The 24008-nt window shown below is 34.5% G+C and overlaps 1 protein-coding gene and 1 non-coding gene across 2 annotated transcripts in view; one reads left to right on the top strand and one right to left on the bottom strand.

The window, feature by feature from the left end:
• The window catches only part of alpha-Man-Ib (alpha-Mannosidase class I b), a 51962-nt gene that overhangs the window by 13713 nt on the left and 14241 nt on the right, over positions 1 to 24008 (bottom strand). Inside the window, exons 2-9 of the mRNA XM_073074503.1 lie at positions 23234 to 23416; positions 17336 to 17467; positions 11010 to 11109; positions 9118 to 9303; positions 6648 to 6796; positions 6141 to 6329; positions 4097 to 4284; positions 3353 to 3461 (exon numbers count right to left, since the gene is read on the bottom strand). Of these exons, the coding sequence (XP_072930604.1) occupies positions 3353 to 3461; positions 4097 to 4284; positions 6141 to 6329; positions 6648 to 6796; positions 9118 to 9303; positions 11010 to 11109; positions 17336 to 17467; positions 23234 to 23350 (1170 nt within the window). The 5' untranslated portion in view covers positions 23351 to 23416. The remainder of the gene's footprint in view (positions 1 to 3352; positions 3462 to 4096; positions 4285 to 6140; positions 6330 to 6647; positions 6797 to 9117; positions 9304 to 11009; positions 11110 to 17335; positions 17468 to 23233; positions 23417 to 24008) is intronic.
• Positions 12234 to 12305, top strand: TRNAW-CCA (transfer RNA tryptophan (anticodon CCA)). Its single transcript has one exon. It is a non-coding gene; the product is annotated as a tRNA-Trp (tRNA).

The raw sequence follows: 24008 nt of genomic DNA, 5'->3' as shown, positions 1-24008 counted from the left end.
TGGAGGAGTCCGTCGATAAACTTTGCAAAAGTTATACCTATTTTAGCAAATATCTTATAGGTATGCCTACATTATATCACTGTAATAATACTATTATACGGAAGCGGTTATAACCTAGTGGTTGAAAGCCTCTTAATCAGGGGTTCCAAGGTTCAAAGATCCAATTTAATTATCACTTTAAAGGAAAAAGTCGTAAAAACCTACACGCCTGGGAGTCCTAAAAAAATCTCAAGTGTGAATTGTACCCCTATCACACTGAGTCCTGAGAGGAGAACTGTGCCCAGAGTGGGGCAGTTATGGGTTTACGACGAAATAAATAGAATTGTAGATATAAGTACGATTACATTAGTTGAAGATGTGATCACACTTCAAAACAGGTACGTACACATAATAAGTACGACTATAGTATAAAATAATCTTGAATATCTTAGCGTTCAACCGTTGGCGGCTATTACTTTGCCGTAGATTCATTAAAACGTTGAAGACAGATTTCTTTGAAAGAGATTAAAACGCGGTATCTGATTATGTCAAGCGATATCCACGGCTTAGTACTGCTCAGCCTTTGTCTAGAATCTAGATCCACTGAATCGTTTATAATACGGTAGATATTTATTTCATTTTACCATCGTTCCGCCGTACTTTCATTAAAAGTTCTTTTAATGCGGGAAGCATATTTATTTAGAGCTGTTTATTTCAACAACCATTTCAATAAGAATACTAAAGTAGACAGGCATTTAAGAGCCGAGAGGTAAAATTAATGCAGTGATTTTAGGATTCCGCACTCCATACAAAACGGGACACTACTACTGAGATATTTACATTATTTCTGCAAAACCAGCAGCGCTGCTGTTAATATGCAGAAATAATGTAAATAGCGTTCTGGTTTTAAGGGTGTGGTAAGGAAAGAAATATTTTTTCGAGACGCATCTGTGGCCGACCTTAGGTAGGAAAATTTAGTCCTATCTGGGGTTGATTACAGATGTCCATATGGGTGGCCATAGCCATTTACCATCACGTGGACTGCATGCTCGTCTGCTACTCATGTATTATAAAAAAAAGTAATACGTTTAATGTGGAATGTATTGAAAAATTACACGTACCTATCATATAAGACAGACTTTTAGGAATTCGTTTAAATCACGCTGTTAAAATTTGTCAAGAAACTCTAGGTCCTAGGACCATTAGACTAGTATCAGTTGTTGCATATATTCATCTATATACATCTTGCATTTCATGGTGATAGGGAATTATTATTAAATTATACGATTAATGTAGAAAGAGAAAATGTGGTTTAAAAATTTTAAATATTTTTCTTACAATGTCCTTTGTTGCAATTAACGTACAACCTTTGTCTCTAGTTTCCTACATTTTGCTATCAAAGGAAGAATATTTATTGCATATTTCCTCGCATTTTCTAAAATTACATTTTTTACTTTATGCTTCACGTTTATCTTTTATATAAATTTTCTTCGAAAAATATTTCAGCTATTTGATTAAATGTTCACAAAGAACTCGGCTAGTTGATTAAATTTTCACTTTAATGAATCATACGTAACATTATCTCTTATGTTATTTTTTATATTTAAACGAAATAATATTTAAAAACAAAATCTAATCCATAACTTACGAAGCTTGTAACATAATTATATACCACTTTTAATCTAAAATTGACCGTTCATTAGTATATTTTTTCCTATTGAGTTAAATATTAATTATTGTATTTTGTGTTCAGTGATAACGATAATTCAATATACGTATTATATATCCCTACTTCAGTATTCGTATTTTTAAATAGAGTACTAAATGAGGTTTTCAGAAACACTTCAAATATATTTCGACTGCAGTGAAAATGTAATATGAAGCGAGGTTCGAGGTATTACAGCCACAACCCAACTCTGCATCCATTTCGTGTAGAAACAATAATACTTCCGGAGTGAAGATATTAAGAGTAAAGAATAAACTATTTTGCCAAGTATTCAAATTTACACTTCGCAGAATACACTAAAGACTACAAGGCAGCCACGTTCTACTTTCTACTCACCGATTCTTCAAATTCCTGGGAAATTGCGGAAATTGCAAAATAAATTATCAAATGATACTATAATAAGCTTTGATATATTAATGCGAATATTCTACCGCCCATAAACAAAAATAATATTGTAAAACCAATTATATTCATAGAATCACTTATTCAACTTCAAAAAATATTCTATTTTATGTACATCAACCTAAATACGTTTATTACCAATTTATAAAATAGCTTGTAAAAGTTTCAAACCCTCACATTTAAAATCCTCTTTATAAGTAACAAGGATGTGCCACTAACAAAGTTTCCTTCCAACGTACCGGAAACTTTGTGATCTTTCGAGCTGGGCGGCCCAATTCATTATTAGTATTAATATGACCATAACACTATAGCGTATTAATACTCATTATAAGCCCTAGACCATCACTTAGATTCTCCATTAATCGTTTTATCATCATAAACTTACATTTTATGCCTGTATGCCTATCTTATATGCCTAACTGCTTATCAATTTCCTTAAATAATAATAATTGTAGAGTTTCGCCGAATAATAAGCTCATTATTGACACTTTAAGAAATTTACATAATGTTACTGTTTCTGTCGCATACACACGCACACAACTACAGGCTTAACAGACCCACACATCTATAAACATACTCAATCCAGGATATAATCTAAAAATCAACTCTAAACACTTACAAAACATCCAAACGTACCATATGGGTAATACAAGTGCCTATCAATTTTCGTCTAACGTCTACCACTCTGTACAAAGCTATCTATACATACAAATAAAATCAGAGTGTCTGTTTTTAATATTGAAATAACCGCTTTTTACTACATTCATATACAATTATACATACGGATACATACGGTATACATACGAATATACATACGGTACATACACCAAAATAACATTTTTACAATTTTTGTATGTCTGTCTGTTTGTTCTGGATAATCTCTGAAATGGGTGGACCGATTTTGACGGGACTTTATTGGCAGGTAGCTGATGTAATAAGGAGTAGTTTAGGATACTTATATTTTAGAACTAGCTGTGCCCCTGTGTCTTTTAACGCGGGCGAAACCGCGGGGCACTGCTAGTCTATACTAATATTATAAAGAGGAAAACTTTGTTTGTTTGTTTGATTGTAATGAATAGGCACAAAAACTACTGCACCGATTTTAAAAATTCTTTCACCATTCGAAAGCTACATTATCCACGAGTAACATAGGCTATATTTTATATGAAATATATTTGATAAATAGATTTTGAGGCGGTAGAAAGTTTGCCGGGTCAGCTAGTATAAAATATAAGTGAAACTTACCTCGGAGCCGGCAGCCAGCTCTCCGATGAACAGCAGATTGTTCGGGGACGAACGACGAACCAGGCATTGCTGTATGCCTTCCACGGAGATTTGGTAGTCATCGTAGAAGCTGAAATTATGTTCACAATTACTAACGGCAATGGAAAGTTATAAAGAAACGGCACGTTTTTTCAACGAATGGAGGCGAACTAATTTATTTGAATTTAGACAGAACATAGATCACGTCAGGTAACATAGATTACGTTACACTAGTCATGTATGTAGACTACAACATACATAGTGAAATTATAATATTTGATGATACTAACAAAAGTAATAATTTCAAAAGAATAGATACTATATTGTTTTTGGTTAAAAATCCCTTTGCTATAAAAGATATACAAGTGCTTCCAAAATCGATAAGGTTGTTTTAATAATTACGAGTACGAGTAAATCATAATATACAGCGTGTACCTAAAACTGATTTCTTTAAAATTTGTTTAGTTTGTAAAAAGATGGTTGGTACAAAAATATATAAGTTTTAGAATCTGCAACTTTAACATTTAATTTTTTTCGATAGGAAGTCTAGTTTTGTTGGAACTCGTGAAAAATAATTTCCACCCTCAGGTGAAAAATAGTTACCACTTCACCCTCGTATCTCGGATCAAGTTTAATTTATATTTCCTATTCATGCTGTTATTATTTTTTTAATAAAAAATATCTGCACTTTATAATAGAAGATTACTTGTAAAGCTTATTACTTACTAATTAACAGATTTCCCAGTTTGAAGCCACTGCTTGAAAAGATATTCGTAGTAGCTGTCGCCCCTAGCGCCCAGCGTGATGGTGGCGTGAGGGAGGAAGTGGCCAGAGTTGGGGTTGATGAAGATAGGCACCAACCCTTTCTTTTTTGGAAGCTGATGCAGTTTCTCAGAAACGGCAGCTGCGGCTTCCTATACGGAATATTGGAAAAAAACATTTTTTTCTTATTTTTTAATGTTCATCACCATCTATTTCATGAATAACTAAAACAAGTAGCGAGAACACAATTATTGTAAAAGTCTGTTGTATGACCACTACTTTCACAAATTACGCAATGTATCTCAACGCTTGATATAGGAATAGTATTTAAAACTCTGTAGGGTTAAGAGAGATGCAGTTGTCAATAAGGAATATTGCTTGCACTACGTACCTACATTTAAACTGACTTGGAATATTTACCATTTCTCGCGTTGCACTTACAAGCTAGGGGCTGACACACACCCGCTACGCACATACTTAGAATGTTCTAGCGAAATCGCATCGTAAAATCTTGCTGCTACAGAATGGATATGAATATGACGAGCGTTCATTCAAGTATAGTGATTCGTAACCCCATTGTTGTGTTAATGACGGTTTGTTTGCTCGTGACACGGATTGTATCAACCGTATTGATATTCTATTATCATTCTGAATTACATGAAGAGCGAAAACGGAACATTCTAGATTTTCTAAGCTGATAATTTCTTTCTCAGAAAACCATAATATACAAAGGTCATTTGAATGGGCGTAATGAATCACTTTACATTACAATAGGAATAATGCACGACGCGTCAAATAAGCCTTTACATTTTCACGCCAGAACTTTTCGTCGTAGGTCTGTGTGTCAACCCTTATAGTACGACATTTTAATATTGCTCAGGCGAGCGAGTCACATATTCGCATATTGCTTAACATTTTTCATTTGTTGAATGACAACAAAATACGTAAATAAATCTTGAATCGCATATACATTTATACTGAAATACTAAAAATTAAGGTAAAAACATACAAGATACGCGCGAAAAACATAACCCTTCCTTGGCAGTCGGGTAAAAACTTGCTTACAAAAAAGTCACAAGCACAAATTCCGCATAATCAAAAATACAATTTTATTGCTATATAAGAATATCTAAAACATAATAAATTTAATTACAAGTGATTTAAACACTGTGTGTCCAAAATAATCAGGTGAATTAATTTCGCAAAAGCGCTTATGGTTTCCGAAAGAGCTTAAATGTGTGTGTTGCTATACTTAGGAGCATTGAATTATTTCTATGCAATAAGTACGCTATTCAGTAATACAGTAATAGATGTCGGGTCTAAAGCGAATTTCATATGCAATGTTTATGATTATATATGTAATAATGATTAAAAACGTGAAATAGTGAATATCTCATGTAAAAAAATATGGAAAATATGTATTTTTTTAATAACATCTATTTTATATCAGAATATTCCACGTCCGGTCTATTGCTTCTCTTTACTGCAAAATTGTCATAAAATTGTTTCTCATTTTGTTAATTGTGTCGCTCATTTAACTAGGATACTTTTGGACGTCATCGCGTAAACCCGAAGAGATTTTTCTTCATTGACAGATAGTTTAATACTCAGATCGTCGATCAACTAACCGCAGTTAGTCTCGCTTACCCTGACCCGACGTATCGTTTGCTGTATTACGTCTAACCATTTACCTATAAATCCATATATATAAAAATCCGTTGTGACACGCACAACGGATTTTAAACCTTAACTGTTTGACCAATTATAATAAAGGAGTCTATTATCTGTGAATCCACATGGATGGTTCTTAATTAATTTGGCAAGGTACCGCTGTTGTTAAGATAAAGATATTTTTATTTATTTTTCCGTCTTTTTATCCATAAAAATATATAACACGAAATTATTCAGCCTTCTATCAATTCCCAGTTATTCACGAATAAGCCGAGCCGCTAATAAGTCCTACCTATTAATTCTTCAAACGTACCACGATATTAAGATCGCACAGTACCTCGAAGGCGGGGTTGCCTGTGGCTCGGGAGAGCTCCCTGAACTCCAACTGGACGGTGGACACCTCCGCGGTGGTGCTGTAGTGGGACCACTCCGGAGCGTGGGCGGTGCGAGTTCCCAGGTTCACGTCTGAGTAAGGTATCCCGGAGGGCGAGGAATACGCGGCCATCAGACGTTCGCCGAGGTCGGTCTATGTAATGAACGTACATACGTTTATAAATCACAGACAATTAATATAAATAATATTGTTGCGCTAATATTTCCAAAGTTTAAAAATTTAAATTAGGAGCATCTATAACTACTGGATGACTTTGAAATGGTAATTTTACTATTGCTTTTTGTTTCATTTCCCTCCGCTCTCCTCCATAACTAAATTAATTATTTAAATAAAGTACCTAAGAAACTATATTTAATAATCAACATTAATATAACACGCAAAATTTAAAAGTCGTATTTCCGATTATTTAAATAAAAGAAGTGAGAAACTCCTAAATAATAAGTGACTCACGGCCTTTTTCAGGAACATTTCGTCTTGAGTGAAGTGGTAGTTGGTGAGTAAACTGCCCAGAACCCTAATGGTCACCTCAAAGAAGTTAACGTCCTTATTCCTCGTGAAAACGAGCTCGTCCCTCACCCAGCGTCTAGCTTCTTCGTACTCTAAATAAGAAAAATGAAGACTAATTAAAAAAAAAATATATCAAACGACGACGAGGCGAGGCGGACGAGATATTGCCTCTTCAAGTTCAGAGACTTCTTCCGAATGTGGCCCGCCATTACCTCGTGTAGCTTCTATATTGCCCATGTTTTCAAAAAGGTTGCCGGCCCATTCGAGCTGAAATTAACTTTTATATGGCATAGAGCATGTTTACAAGTTGACGTATCGTCACTGTTTGTTCTATAAGTATCGAAGACATGTAGGTTTTCTCGCCATATTTACAGACGTGCTCGGCTCCCAGTAGGTGTGTCAGATCGAAATTCTTATAATTAAAGTATTGCTACATTAAAGCTGCACTTTAATCGAATTAGTTGAATAACATTTAGATTGTATGCTTTTTTTCCTTTTAAACATTTACAGTAATTACTGGTCAACTATACTTATTGTTGCTGTCACTATCTTTCTCGAGTAGATATTAAATCTGCCAAATAATTAATGGACGTAGAAGGACATCGATTAAACGGAGCAGCGCTTGACATCTTTGTACAAGTGGAAAAAGTAAGTTTGAAGATGGTAGAATGAACCCTTTGTGGTTCGACTCCTACGGCACTACCTCCACACCTATTTCTACCTAATATCAGCAGTGTTAAGTGCTGCTGTGTTTTGGTTTAACGGGTGTGGTAAGGGAGACCTACTTTTCCGAGGCGTTCCAGCTTAGTGTTCAGGGGTAGCAGCGCACTTGTGGCCAGCCTTTGGTAGGAACTTTCCTATCTGGGGTTAATTACAGATATGCATGGGCGACAGTAGCCACTTACCATCAGGTGGACTGCACTCTCGTCTGCTACTCCTATATTCCCTAAAAAGTACTACGGAATTTGAATAATAAGTAAGAAGTAATATCTAAGAATACGTAGTAACCAGTATTGCCAAAAGAAAATCTTGTAAAAGTAACATTCAGGTCAACAAATCGATTAGGCAAACGGAAGTCACAAAGGAAATATCTATTGTAACGCAAAACCATTCATAGCATTATAGTTGAGGACAGAAACGGATATAATGTTATGAAAACAATGAGTATAGGCCATAATTATTTCGTTCCGTGCTGATGTCAATTAAAAATTTCGATTTAAAAGCATAGTATAGGTACAGTTTGTTTCATCCAGACCTGTAGGATGAAAATTATAAGTGAATAGATTTTTTTTAAGACCCTTGCCTTGTTTTATATTTTTATATTTAAAAACAGCTTGTAGATCTTTGACGAAAGAAAGTGTCAAATTTGAGGCTAAGATCTATTTTTTACAAATGTTTTACCATGCTTTTATTAGCTTAACCTGTATGTATGTATCTGAGTGTGTAATGGAATCTTGAACGGTCAGATTTATAAAATATTAGAAAAATAACAAGAACCGTCCACAAAACGTAATTTAGATAATTTTGAGGATCCTAAAGATTAACGATTTTACTTATGCGATTTTAGCGTGGCTTTTAGGTTTTAAAATTATAATATTTTTGTTATAATCGTGTTCGAAGTTCTAACGTTTGCCCAGAATCAAAATTTACTTTATACTGAATGCCTGTCTGATAATTAAAAAAAAAACAATGTGAGCCGTCACGGGACGCCTGGCAGATGTGAAACATCGACATTATTTTGTAAAAGTAATATGCAGAAAAGAACATATTGTGATAGGAACTAAATATGTCATAATGATAAAATATTACGATTTTTGCGCATGGCGACGCGTCGCCACACCGTACACACTACTGCATATAGACTGTATATATATACCATCGTATAGCGTGCGGCATGCGTCGCCACGCCAGAAATCGGTTTTACGTGCGGCTATAGATGTTTCACATCAAAAATACAACGAAAATACACAACTGACAAATAGGTAATTTTTTTCAACAATGAAATTTTAATCACCCTTATTTTTTCTAGGTAGTGCATTACCAGCAGGAAGTAGGAAATATGATGATTGCAAAAGTGCAGTTAGTACTTCGGCGAACATATCACCCAGTATGTACAGTATTTTTTCCGCAAACGGTCAATAATAAGCATGCAGTCCACGTCATGAATGGCTACTGCCGCCCAAGGCCATCTAAAATGAACCTCAGATGGATTGGAGTCCTGAGGTCACGGTTACATCTGAGAACTACCTTGAAATGCCTCGTTTAAATGTCTCTTCTTTAGCACAATATTCAAATCAGAACATAGAATCTCAGTCAGAAATATTTGTGGCGTTCATGGCAATTGAGCCGATCCACGAAAGTCGTCAGAGTAGTAATTACAATAAAATAAAGAAGTATCATAAAATAAACTTACCTTCATTCAAACCCATTATATAAGCTGTATCCATTGAGTCGACGATGGTGAGGCCCAGACTGAACCAGTCAGTCGCCGTGCCGCTCACAGGGCGCAGGTTGTCGTGGCCCCAAGCATGTTTCTTATAGCCCTTCCATGCATGCTTAAACGCTTCGACGACAGCATATTGGCGTGAGTTCGTAGGACCTATCATTAAAAAAGAACCGTACATTATGAAGGAAAGGTTAATATATATTAAAATGTATCTGGGGGCACTGCAGTACCCCAAGTCTAGAAAAAAGCGGCACGGCCGTACCATTCTCGGAGCAATTTGGGCCATTTTCGATCCCCCTTTAATAAAATCACTTATTCGTAGGTACACCCCTAATCACTAAACTTTCTCTTGCGATTCGAAATGTTTCGTGCTGTGATGTAAAGAATGTTTATTTGCTTCTATCTTGAAAGATGCTGCCAGATCTGATGTTATGGTGTTGCTATTAAGATTTACTTTTCGACAAACATCTGCTTAGGTCCACTGGTTAAGTACCTACTACAATTCTTTTCAACATAAATTCACATAAATAAATTGCAGTCACCTGTGTTAGATACACAGGTGACTGCAATTTATTTACGGAAAGTTTGTACCTATATAATCCATCCGTAACACAATTTTTTAAAAGATAGCTTTTGGTATTATTTTCATTACTTATTTGTATATGTGATAGACTTGATTGTGAAACGACTCAAATATTTTTAATTATATATGAAGTTAAATAATTAGTTATCTAAACGGGACAGTGCTATTAGTTGTGTCTTATGATACTCATAGTTGAAAATGGGCTATTAAACTTGAATTTGACTTGTGACCTCGCCAAAAACTATATACCTATTTTCATTTACGTAATAGGTAGGTATATCATGCAGTATAACACTACACTTTTAGTTAAAATATATTGTGGTTTTTCATTATATCCAAAGGTTTTACCAAAACCTTTACCAAATATGAAACTAGGTAACCACATATTTAACCAAATATGAAATAAAGATAAGTAACCATCGTTTAACTACATGCTTAGAAATATAAACACAATTTTATTATCTTTGAGTTACATTGAGGGCGGTCAAAGAGGTTATAGCAATTATTGCCCAACTTGTCCGATATACGCCGGTTATAAATAATCAATCTTTCCAACAGTAAACTCATCAAAGACCAAAATTTGACAATGGCTAATATGAACACATTGTCAAATGTCAACCGTTGGCAAAATATTGGATTGATTATTATATTAGTAATGCGCTATAGCCAGCAACACACTTGCAGTTGGGTGTTTTTAAAAAGTAGCCAGTTTGTGAGCAGCTTTATGTTACTATAGGAGTAATTTATTGTTTCTAGGAACAATCATGCAATTGAAATAGAGCATTACTATTTGACGTTGGTAAACAATGTCCGCACCGCGCATAGTCCCGCTTTTGTGTATAACGTCGGGTATGTGGCTTGGATGGGTGTCCACGCACTTTTATGCTTTGGAAGGAATGTTACGTAAAGTGGCGACTCCGATAGTTATAGTTAAAGTCAATAGCCAAATATTGTTGGAACCCTTGGGGGCGGAAGACTTTCGGAACGTCATTGCAAAACCATGGTCAAAAAGAAAAACAAGTTAGAAATTACAAGCTTATATTGAAAACACTCAAGTAACTCCAAATAGAATACAATAAAATAGTCTTAACCGAAGTTGTACAAAACACTTAACATTAAAACACAGTAGCGCAAACATTGCTGTTATGTAAATAGATGGTAGTGATACCGCCACAAGAAACCACAAAGAATCATATCATTTCGCAATACATAAAAATTAATTTGAATATCTATTCTTTGAACTAGGTTTCAATGTAAAAATTTATAAAACACTTACCGGTAAAAATGGGTCTGTCCACAAAATCGTCTTCCCTCACAACTTCGAACTTCCTTGGCGCCACGTGAGCATTGTCTTCGTTATTACGCTCCCCCTTTGCCTGAATTTAATATAAAATTAGATTGTTAATTAAACACATACCGTCGACACTGTGCACCATGATGTTCTGGCTTTAAACCAAAAATACAGAGGATAGTAATTATGGGTTGATGCGATTTAAACTCTGCCTCTCAATCAGAGGGCTCAAACGACAGGCACACGCTTCTGATTTCTAAAGATATTATGTGCGTACAAGTTGATTATTACATTGAAGGAGAACATCGTGAGAAAACTTACACCTACACCTCGAAGTTCTGTAATCATAAAAAAAAAATGTGACTATAATAATAGCCAATAGTTGACAATAAGAGTCGACAACGAATTAATTTTACTTTACAAAGTGTTCAAATATAATATGTTATACATGTTTTTAAAGTCAATACCGGAACGAGTAATTGCTATCTTGTACATATATTTAATTCCGAATGGATATAAAACTTCATTCAATAAAGTGCTTGATACAATTTCATTAATTAAGGATTACTCCACAACGTGGGATTAGTGCAATGCATTCCGAGTTTTTCATCATCCTCGCTGTCATACAAAAACATAACGGTTTAATGTTAAAAAAAAGCTTTAACTTCGAAATAACTGCATTTTGTATTTTTAAAACAAAAAAAATCTCCGTTGTTATAAAACTTTTTTGTGTATCGATTTATTTATTATTTTTACGATGTCAATTGACCAACCTTTTAAATACCAAAATGGATAAACTAATTTTGAGAAGAAAATATAAGGCGCCAGCCTGCCAGGCGCTTGTCGGATAGGCGAGAGTGAGTGGTTTACTATATATAGTTCGTAAGTACCTTACTTTGTAAGGGAAAACGCTTCTCTTCTTCACACTGACAAAGCATGCCTTCGGGATATTTTAATTATGGAAGATAAAAATAAATTTTGTGTTATTTTAAACCATTTGTGTTATTATCGACGAAATTTTCTTTTTATTTTTTTATTCCTGTTATAATAAAAACTTGTAATCCCAAATTTCATAGTTCCCGTTAGTATTATATGTATTATGATGAAATTGTTAATAAAAAAAAATATTTTATATGTTAATTCACCAAAAAATCGTAAAACCGCTCCGATTTTCATAAACTGTTCGTAACTTTCGCCGTTCAACATAATGACTCCGTGGCGCAACGGTAGCGCGTCTGACTCCAGATCAGAAGGTTGCGTGTTCAAATCACGTCGGGGTCATTGATACGCCAACGACTTCTATTTCCTTTTTTTTTTATTTATCTTATTTGTAAAACAAAATTATTAATTTGCCAGCCATTTCTTAAATTTCCTCCTAAATTTAAAATGTAATTTTATTTTTGTACTGAAATACTTATTATGTGTATTTGTAATATTTTTATTACATCGATATATTATATTTAAAAACAATAAAAAAGAACAATTTTGATTTAATTTTATAAATTAGCACATAATTTTAACAAATGTCATATGAAAGTTTCGATTTTATTTTTTTTGTACTAAAATATTGTTTTAATACACATTAATGACAATAATACAATTTAATAATATTTTTACTGGCCCAAAAAGTAATTGGACATTTTTTAATAAATACTGTACAAAAATATATTGAACATCATGAAATACAACCTCAGTCTACGCACTGAGCGCCTTAATAATACGATAGAAATTTAGTTACAAAAACACAAGTATGTATGTATCTATTACGGAACTCATCCACTGCGTGGTCGCTTATCGTTTAACTAACCCGTTACCTTCGCGCCAAATTATAATTCATAACTTCTAGGTTTGCGTTCTATATACTTTTTTTTTTTTGTTGACGAGGGGGCAACCTTCAAAAGGTACCCGACGCCGAGTATTTTTTATGGTCGGCACTTAAGGTTCATATTCATATCACTGTGAAAACGTCATTTTCTATCCCGTCAGTGTCTGCTAATATCTATTTTTCAAAGCCTGCGGTAGATCTGGAGGCACGGCAGTGCCTCCGCCAAGTCGAGCCAAAAAAAAGCAGCACGGCCGTAGCATTCTTTTCTCGAAGCAATTCGGCCCATTTTTGACCCCCTGTAACTTCGTTGCATATGAAGCTAGAAGCCTGAATTTTCAGGGCCTGCATTGTATAGACACGGTATATTTCAAATTTCATTCAATTTGAACCAGTAGTTTAAGAATTACAAGTAGTCAAAGTTCGTAATTTTGTCACTCACTCACTGACTGACTGACCGATCATCAAAATGTTAAGACACTTCTAGCAGACATAGAAGGTTAAAATTGAGAATACAATTAGTGTTTAGTATATAACTCATGGAAAAACTAAAATATTTTGCAATTTCTGTCCAGTTATCTAAATACACCAACTACATTAAATAACTTTGTATCCTATATAAATTATATAGAATTACAAAGTTACATTTGCAGTTAATGAATCTGTGTCCGCGAAATGTACGAGTAGTATGCCCATGATGTTAAATGGGTAGAAACTCGAACGTCGTTAGGACCTATACGATTGTGTAGATTACACGTCAGAGTGAAGAAAAGGTTGTGTAATATTTTTCGATTCACCGTGGGAATAGTTTCTAGATAATTCGAAAGATGTAAAAAGCAGAGTCAGACATACTCAAGGCGCGGCAGGCTAGTGATAGAGTATATATCTCTGATGCCGGAAATATGTTTATCTGCTGGTTTGGGACAGCCATACGAGAGGTAAAAATGGAAAAAAAAGTAACCAGCGCATTAGATTTTCAAAGGCGATATGAAGCTACCCCAGATGAGTCGCCCATTCGAAAGACTGTCAGTGACTCTTCGAAAATGCAAAAAAAATCGTTATCTTGACACTTTCGAGGGCGTAAGATTATTATACAGGAAATTCCAGCTGATGTTTTACTTATCATAACCCTTCATCTGAAGATTTAGTGGAGGGGTTTTTTATACTGACGATTTGAAAAAAAAAGAATGAGAATGTATAAAGAATAATGTATTTTCCATAAAATTTGTCTTTTCCTTTAGTTTGTTATACACCATTACTTTCCATGCTAATGGGATCCATGCTAATAAATGGCGCTATCAGATAGTGCATATTTTCTAGCATTATTTCCTTTATATTAAAAAAAATACCGCACTCGAGTATGTCCAGGTATAGATTTATATGAAAAACCGGAGTCCGACGAAGACAGTGAAAGACTGCGTGCCACTACAAAAATGGTCTGGGAAACGAGTAGATGTTACCAATTTATGTTTATTTGGATGTGCAGCGCATAAAAAAATATATAAAAACGCATTTATTTAAGGAAAATCATTGAAACTAGTAGTCGGGGCTTCCTGGTAAGTAGTCAGAGACACTTGTGATAGGAATGCCTCGCTCTTCCACTATTTGATTTCTTAATTAGGATTATACATAAAAGTATTGACATTGAATTACAAACATAGGATTAACATAAATATTACACCATATTGAGTACAATGTTTAGATATTATTAGTGCATGCCCTACGGACTCATAATGATATCCTAGGAATCGGAAGCTAAGTCCACATACATTTTTTTTTTATCTAGTTGAACATGTTATTTTAGTCTTACAAGGAGGTTCTCGACCTTTGTATAATTTAGATTTTGCAGCCACGTTATTAGAATTAATTTACAGTTGTGTGAAGTTAAAGGGTATATTTGCAGTAATCGGTTGATTTTATTATATAGATAAGATGCTTGTGATAAATATTGGCGTTGAGCAAAAATGGTTCGAACCGCATGGGAGGGTGCTACAATATCGCAACGTCTCCTATCAAGGAAGGTGTTATCAAAAGGTAGATCTTTATGGAATTTTAAAATTAGATTCAAGATATATAATGTTCTAACAGATAATAAGTTACTGATAGCGTAGAGATATACGTATATAGCGTAGCGTATACTCTTATACCAAACAGAAAAGACGAAAGTTGGATGCAAAGTCAAAACCAATGATTTTTGTCGGATATTTATAAGAAGATATCGATTATTTAATACGAAGACATTCGAGGTGTTAAGTTTTTAAAAGATGTTTTTCCTGAGGATAACGCAAGTAATTCCAGTTGTCAAAATAGTAACTTTTTCGATTTAATTTATTGTCATGTTCGAATGAAAGCGATGAATGAATGAAAAGAGTCCATGACTGATGCTGGTGTTACAGGTGACATCATATCGCAGCACACTAGTAACATTACTACGATTGTCAAGTCCAATCTATTTATTTGAAACATAAAAAAAATCTAATATTGATATGGTCCCATGAGATGTCGTTAGGTTAGATACTTACTATCTAACCTAATGCATGTATCAAGCGACTTGGATTACATGGATCTCACGACTTTTTACGGTAGAAGAGCTGAGTAGTGAGGCTTGGATTTTTTTACAAGCAGTGTTTTTGACGGCTATATTTTTACGATCCTACAGGTACGGCGGTTTCCTTACGATGTTTTCTTTCGCCTTTAATGCAAATGATATAGGTACATATATATTTATTATAATATATATAGCAGACGAACATGCAGTCCACATGATGATAAGTGGCTATTGCCGCCCATGGACATCTGTTATCAACCCCAGATAGGATAAGACGTTCCTACCTGAGGTCGGTTACAGATGCGCCGCTACCCCTAAAAGAGCTCTGGATGGCTGAAGTCTTAATAGCTGGAACGCCTCGGAAAGTATGTTTCCCACGCTACACCCTTCAAATTAGAACACAGTATCTCTTAACACTGTTTTTATGAGGCAGAAATAGATGTGTCGGTGGTGCCGCTGGAGCCGAACCACAAGGAGTTCTACCACCTTGTAAATTAATTAATTTCTAATGGGCACATTATAAATTAACTTTGAAAAATTAGAAGTGCGCCAATTTCCCACTCACATTTTTTAAAAAGTATATTCAACCCGAGGCATATTTTACAACTATTTCTGCCTAATAATAGCAGTGTTAGGAGCTGCTGTGTTCCATTTTGAAGGGTGTGGTAAGAATGACATACTTTTCCAAGTCGTTCTAGTTTAGTCCTCAAGGGTAACGGCGCATCTGTGGCCGACCCCAGGTAGGAATATCTAATCCTATCTGGGGTTGATTACAGATATCCATGGGTGTCAGTAGCCACTTACCATCAGATGGATTCGTCTGCTACTCCTATATTATAAAAAAATCAAGTTAAATACAAACTTGTAATACCAATTTATAAGTTTAAATATATGCTTTTGAATGCAATAAGTATCATTCAGATCAGTGCAGTAGTTTCACATCATGCTCGAGCTAACTGACAAACAATTTACAAAAAAAAGACTATGATTGTTTTTATATAAAAAAAAAAAGTTTTTTTCTTTCTGTCACATGAATTTGAAAATGCAACAAAAAAAGGGCTTTTGGTGGTTTTTTGGAAAATCAAGCGCTGGATCGTAAATATTGAGGAAACCACTAATATTAAGTGTGCCTTTTACAGTTCAATGTGTCCACAAAAACCCTACAAAGAATCAAATTAATCCAGCCAGCCGTTTTTTTGTTTCACTTGATCGAATTTTTGAAAAAATTAAAGGATCATGTTTTTTGCTCTGAAAAGCTCATAATTTTTAAAAATGAGAAAAAAAAATTGTTTTTCCGAGCTTTTTCCACATTTTTGTTCATCAGGGTGTTTAAAAAAAGAAATTAAAGCTAAATGAACAAAGTATCCGATCCTTATGGTGGTTAAGCTAAAAAATTTTTTTCCATGCCCGTAGACCAAAAAAAAAAACTAAAAAAATTTTGAAAATTTTTTTGTTGCTGGTTTTTCTACGATTACTCAGAAACCGCGGAGGCTACAAAATTTTGAAGTTCTAATCCAAAAACTAGACACTTGGAGCTACAATTTCCTTTTTTTTTATTTCCTGTACGACCATTTCTCTCAAAGTTACGGCCTGTTGAAAACTACCGAAAAATTTGGAATTTTTTTTTGATCCCTTAATTTTTTCCAGTAGTGTATATACCTCGAATTAAGACATATAAATTCAAGGAATGACAAGTACGAGCTTAGGAATAAACCCCGAAATCTTGGGATACACATACAATTCTTACTAATGCAGTAAGAATTGTAGCGGCAGGCCGCTTCTGATATGTTATATAACGATCGATCTAAAACCCATAAAATTATCCACCATTTTGCACTACGAATGAAATTTGATCGGGAAACTCTTCCTGCGCAACCACTTCGGTGCAAGTAACATTAAATTGTATGTAGAATAAACGGAAAATAATTAATTTAGACTTACGGGAAGTATCTCCTTAATATACTGTATGGATTCGTTTCGCCTTTCGGACATGCAGTACGCACTTGCCAATATGCCAAGTATAATAAAACCGTAGACAAGCGTTCTTTGTAAGCGGGATAATCTATTCCAGCGCTGAAACAAACACATTTATAAAAAGAAACCTATAGCCCGGTCAAGTTAGACATAAAAATAGTGGTCAAATAGCAAAAATTCCGGGAAAGCCAATTTTTTGGGACCTTGACCTTGGGTTTACCATTACAAATCATCATCATCATCATTAGGTTCTTGGATTTTTTCTCGAAAACGGTAAGTTATTTCGAAAAAGTACCTAGGACCAAGTTGTAGCTCTTAAAATTCTCTACAAAATAGTCCTTATATTTTTTTCTCTAAAACCTATCATTATTCAGATATTGCGCTTGTAAGAATTACGTTTTACACGATATACACATATTTCCACACCACCTGTGAAATAGGATACTCAGCGCGTTTTTTTAACGTGGTTTCCCTGGGAGGACTATTCCACGAACCTTTATGATCTTATTTCCAGCAACAATACTTATTTAATAGTACAAGGAATATTGATATTGGTTATTGAGTTCAACTGTCGTTCTATTTTTTTTTTGTTACTTTAATATATTTTTTTATAATATTGGAGTAGCAGACAAGCATGCAGTCCACCCTATGGTAAGTGGTTACTGCCACCCATGGATATGTACAATTAACCCCAAATAGGATTAGATATTCCTAACTAAAGTCGGTGACAAATGCGCCGCTACCCCTGAGGAATAACTAAGTTGGAACGTCCCGTAAAGTAAGTCTCCCTTACCACACCCTTCAAACCAGAACACAGCAGCGCTTAACACTGTTGTTATGAGGCAGAAATAGGTGTGGCGGTATTGCCTCCGCAGTCAAACCATAAAGGGTTCTATCACCTTCAAAAAATCTGATTCATACTCGACTTAAATAATCGTGTTTTCTTCGGTTTATTCTTCGTCTTCTTCTTCCTCCTCTTGCTGAATGTCTAGAAATTGTTCATACGAAGATGAATCTGAAGTCTGAATGATGATGAATCTTCCTCTCTTGTATTTAATGGACCATTTGAGCAAGATAGACCTTGGTAATTGGTACACGCCGAAGAACTGAAGCATTGTTTCTTCACCTCAAGCAACAATCAAATTACGAAGGGAATTCGGCTTTTTCTTGCTATTTATGGAGCTCCAAAAAATTATTGCGTAGATACATAGATATATCTATGCGTAGATAAGTACAGCCATTTAACATTTGTGAAATAAAACAAAAAGCAAGTATAACTATCTTTTCCTTCTCCAACATCGTCATCTGCTATTCAACACTTGTATCAGGTCAGACATGGCAAGGCAATCAACTGAACCCTGAAGACTAGGGTTCAAAATTAATGAATAATAATTCTTTTGGAATCTTTGGAATCGATTCAAACTTTACTGACCCCCACTCAGAGAAAAACTTCTTAACACTATTTCTTGCAATTGCAAAAAAGGTCGTAGTGCCAAATGTGGCAGTAGAAAAGTAGGGTTACAGTGTTTTCAGCATGTACCAATTGCCAAGGTCTATCTTGCTCAAATGTTTAATTAAATACAAGAGAGGTATATGATCTGATGAAGAGACAACTGATTCGTCTCCATTTAAACAATTTCTAAACATTCAGCAAGAGGAAGAAAAAGATGAAGAAAGAATAAGAAAAATAAATAGAAGAAAACGTGATTGTTGAAGTTGAATATGAAGAGTATAAATCAGATTAAAGTAACAAGACAGTTGAACTCAATAACCAATATCAATAATCTTCTTACTATTAAATAAGGGACAATACGTCCCTGAAAATAACATCTTAAAGGTTCTTGGGATAGTCCCCCCAGGGCAACCATGTTAAAAAACCCCGCTAAGTACGCTATTTCACAGGTGGGGTAGATATCATGTAAAACGTAATTCTTACAAGCGCAATATCTGAATAATGATTGGTTTTAGAGAAAAAATGTATATGCACCATTTTATAGAGAATTTTAAGAGCTACAACTTTGGCCTAAGGCATTTTTCGATAAAACCTACCGTTTTTGAGAAAAATCAAAAAAACCTAAAATTTTGACGTTTGACCCCGAATAATTGCCGACGCACACGTCGGATCGATGGAGACTTTTGACACTTTATTTGTAATGGTAAACCCAAGGTCTCTACGAAAATTCCGCTTTCCCGGAATTTTAGCTATTTCAATTGTCTAACTTGACCGGACTACTAAGTAACATACATCATTAAAATAATTGACTAAGTGCGAGCCGAAGTCAATCACAGAGGGTTCTGCCGCTGCGTCACCAAATTTTCATTTATATGTTATTCTTAGTATTCGCTATCATAACAGCCATAGTAGTAAACGCCTTGTAAAAATTTGAATTGTGTAGTGTGTAATTATTACGGTTGAACAGATAAAGCGAAACGAGGTTTCTTGTATGGCGACTCCCAATTATTTTCAAGCTTCTTTTATTTTTAGTGTTTGTTTTTACGGCCGCCACCGTGCATACTTGATAAGTTTCAAGTGTCTATCTATTACGGTTCGAGAGATAGTACTCTGTAACAAACGGACAAACAGGGTAAGCGTAATTGTTTTGTTTTGTTTTACAACAAAAAGTTATAGAAACAAAGTTGTAAATTGTATAGTTGTATTGTTACATTTCATTAGATCGAGAATAAGATATCTGTAGATTAACGTGGTGAAACGAATTCAAGTTAACCATAGAATAAATCGACAGAGTAAAGTTATACCGGGATAGCTAGTCTAGTTTAAATTAAATGTTGGTGAAATCGACTCTAAATGTCCTTACATTTTTTCTTTATCACTTAAATTTAATTAAGCTTAGTTGGTACAACAACCGGTTAGACTTACTCGTGAAGCGAATAACCAAAAGAGTTACCCGAGAGTTTGTTAGCTGCCAGTATTTAGTTTATTTTATAGCGAAAACTTTTAAATACATGTTCCATTAGAGTAATTTACTCCTTTGTATTAAGTCTACATCTACCTTAAATTCGATAAATATTATCTTAAGTATGAAAATTATTTATCTGAAGTTGATATATTGTTTTTACTGTACATAATTACTAATTACTGTACCAAATTAATATTAACCAAATTTGAGTCAAAATTGACGGTAGCGTTTGTTGTGGTTAATTTGGTTAAATATTAATAACATGGTTAAGTGGTTGGTAACGCTAATGGTCAACTCCCTTTGATCACTCGCATATGCCATAATTATGTACAATGTCCGTAAACCTATATGTATTAAGATTGAACATTGTATTCCTCAATATCTGCTATGATAATTTATTATGTATAATTAAAGTAATTGCTGTAATGATACTAAGCATTTTGTATCTTTGACGTATTTGATAAGGTTACACTGCATACTTAAACATAAAACAGAAAGTTTGGAAAATCCAAAAGTGCACGACTCATAACGCTCATTTAATTATGAAATATAAAAAAAAAAAAAAAAAAACTTAAGTTGTTCAAAATTAATTGCCGAAAAAACAGCTGTAGTAGGAAGAAGGTACTGCACAAGCGGAATAAATGTACATAATATCCCCTGGTGGAATAAATGTACATAATATCTATACAGTCTTGTAGTTTTCGTTTTTTATTAATTGCAATTAAACGACACTGAATTAATTAATCATTCGCATTCAGTGACCTACAATCGTCGATTAGAATTTAAAAAAAAAATTAACTCAAATGATGGATTTTTTCACAAGTTACAGTGTTTTCAGGTTTCACACATGACGGACAGGAAAATTTTTTGACCTATTGTGGTGTTTTTTTCCAATTCTATTGCAGTAAATCAATTTTTAAAAAGTATGGAATTAATCTCCATTAAATTATCTCGACAATAGTATGCAAAATATCTTGATTCCGTGAACTATCAAGGCTATAATAATAAAAATAGCCGCCAAAATGAAGCGAAAAAAATTTTTCGATCGTAAAGCACTCTCTGATGCTTCGCATCATGAGTCGTGCAAAACATAAATTTAAGTTTCGACATCCGATCCGATAGTAGTAGGTATAAAAAAATGTTGATAGGTACAGTATCCATATTGCTGTTAGTGCAGAGTACCTACATATTAACCGTTTGTTTGTACAAACGGACGCTACACGGACGGACATAGACGCTAACAGACGTTATGGTTGTATAACGTCTGTTAGAGTCAATGACGTGATGTTGTATTTAATGGTCTTTGAGGCTTTTGTCACAGCCGACATGCCCGCTTAATCAAAGCTGAATGTAAAACTAATAGTGGGAATGAGCGTAAAGGATGGTATTGATTGAAATGGCTGTATTCCCCGTACACAAATCCTGCATCCCATCTTCATTTAACATCAAAGGGTAGCGGTCATTATGATAACGCCGCCAAAACTAGACTGATTATATATGTTACAGCCAAAGTGATCAATTCGGGTATTAGATATCTAGCCATATTTGGACTAAGTAATAAATAACATGGAATTAATCACATTAGCCAGCCATTATTTATTATATAATATCTTCAAACACTTGGATAAAGTTCTATTTAAATTTTCCTTACGCATAATTTATTATATTTTTTGGAATTTTATAATTATCCACATGTCGAAAAATAAATATGTCGAGATGTTTTACGCCCAATCTCTGTACACGATGTACGTAAATTAGCTACGGGGTGGATTAATAAAAATACATGTCTTACTATTCTGTCTCTAATAGCTTATTAATATTTTAAGTACATACTGAATTTACATGATTTGGACCCACTCGCTCGCTAACCTAAACTAATCTAACCAAATACCAAGCCTGTATGAAATTCTGTAGGTAAGGTTAGGTTGGAACATAAATAAAATAGAAAACTATGCGAGTAGGACGCGGCAGCGCCCTGCGTGTGGGTCTGATTCACGTTAATACCCACCAAAACTATATGTTACTCTAATACGACAACATCACATTATTATAACAGAATTTGTCATTAATAATTTTAATTAATCTTAAGATTTACCGTACTTCGGGCTTCTACAATAATATATTTATTACTTTGACAAACTTTAACCTGCTATTATATATAACAGCCATATAAAGTGATTAATTTATCACATTGTCTGGACAAATTAGTTATTAATTACTATACATATTAACCAGTCGTTATGTATGCTCTTTGATCACTTTGACTGTAACATATACATGCTATTTGATTAAGAAAGTATGTCTCGTATATTCAGACGTGAAATGAGCATTTCAGAAGACTATAGCAATGAATACCAAAAGTCCCATGTTATCTCTACCGTTCTGCTATTAGCAAATGAATGCTAGTATTAACTCAATGTAACGAACATAAAACTGAAGCTTAGCTGTTCTTAAGCACGTTGGCGATTGATGTTGTTCGGTACATTGTTACTACAATGTCCATTACTTTAATTAATTTGAAAGCTTCATTGTTACGTTTTTAAAGCTCTACTGACAACCCTAATCTGAAATTCTTTTGACCATATTTTGTTTCGTTGAGGTCCACCTGTAACTTTCCCGTTTATACGAGTATGTACAGGCTTACATCGTGTCTTGTCCGAAAAAATCATATTATTCTGTCCAATATTTTGACAGAACCGGGCCGTGTCCGCGTGATCGCTTACTGAAGATATAAATACGACCACACACATTGTATATAAACACGAGCTGGGCTCCGCGCTTTCGTTCGCCTTTAAAAGGATACACTTTGGATATTTCATGATTTTTTTGCGCGGTACCTTAATTCTGGCGAACCATACGTTATTTTTCTGCGTTTTTCGCTTTATCTATTGAACCACTACTATCTACACCACCATTACTCTCTATTTGATAGAAACTATTAACTCACGCGCTGCATCCATCTAAATCCCCAGTGTTGTTCTGCGTTGAACGGTCCGTCCCAGTTGTTGACGCCAAGTCCGAGACCGTCAGCCTCGAGACCAATATGAATATCGCCTCTCCTCATCTCGCAGCGTCTGCGTTGGTGGCGACGGTTTAAAGGTGAGCCGCGGTTGCGGTTTCTATCATGATTCTGAAAAATATAAAGCGTCTTAGGACTTCACCAGATATGATTAAATTTTAGATAAATAGAGGATTTTCCTTAAGCAGTCCAACTTGTTAAGTAATGTCTACAGTTTAAACAGATCTGTTTACAACCTCTGTAGACCCTGTAGACTAAGATGATATGTAAGTCGAAACGCAAGAATTGCTTGGTTCACGCTAGAAATATTACCTTTATCGTGGATCAAGCTAAATAGCATGAGCAATTTGGGCAATCTGCACTTCCCTTTCCAACACCTTACTTCTGCTAATAAACAAAATATATTTCCGCCTTCGTCAAATCCTATAGACACTAGATGGTACTGAGTCTACCTCTTTGAAGTGAATTTATCTATCGAAGTCATTTCCTGTCACGGAAAACGAAAAGTTTATTGGTTGTTATGCTCAATCAGGTTCTAACGTTGTGACCAACACTACACGTGGTGACCTACGCTGTACACTAGTATAATTTACATTAGGCATTCATATGTTCGGTTATAAATACAATATAAGCTTAATAAATTTAATAAAACTTTGTCATTGTTTTTAGTTAATAGCAATTTACAAAATGTTCGGGAAATGAT

The sequence above is a fragment of the Epargyreus clarus genome, unplaced genomic scaffold, assembly GCF_041222505.1.
Source record: "Epargyreus clarus isolate Ecla_fem2 unplaced genomic scaffold, WU_Ecla_fem_2.2 ptg000007l, whole genome shotgun sequence".
NCBI lineage: Eukaryota > Metazoa > Arthropoda > Insecta > Lepidoptera > Hesperiidae > Epargyreus > Epargyreus clarus.
Note: the sequence above shows the minus strand (reverse complement) of the source record. Positions and strands in the feature narration are given on the sequence as shown.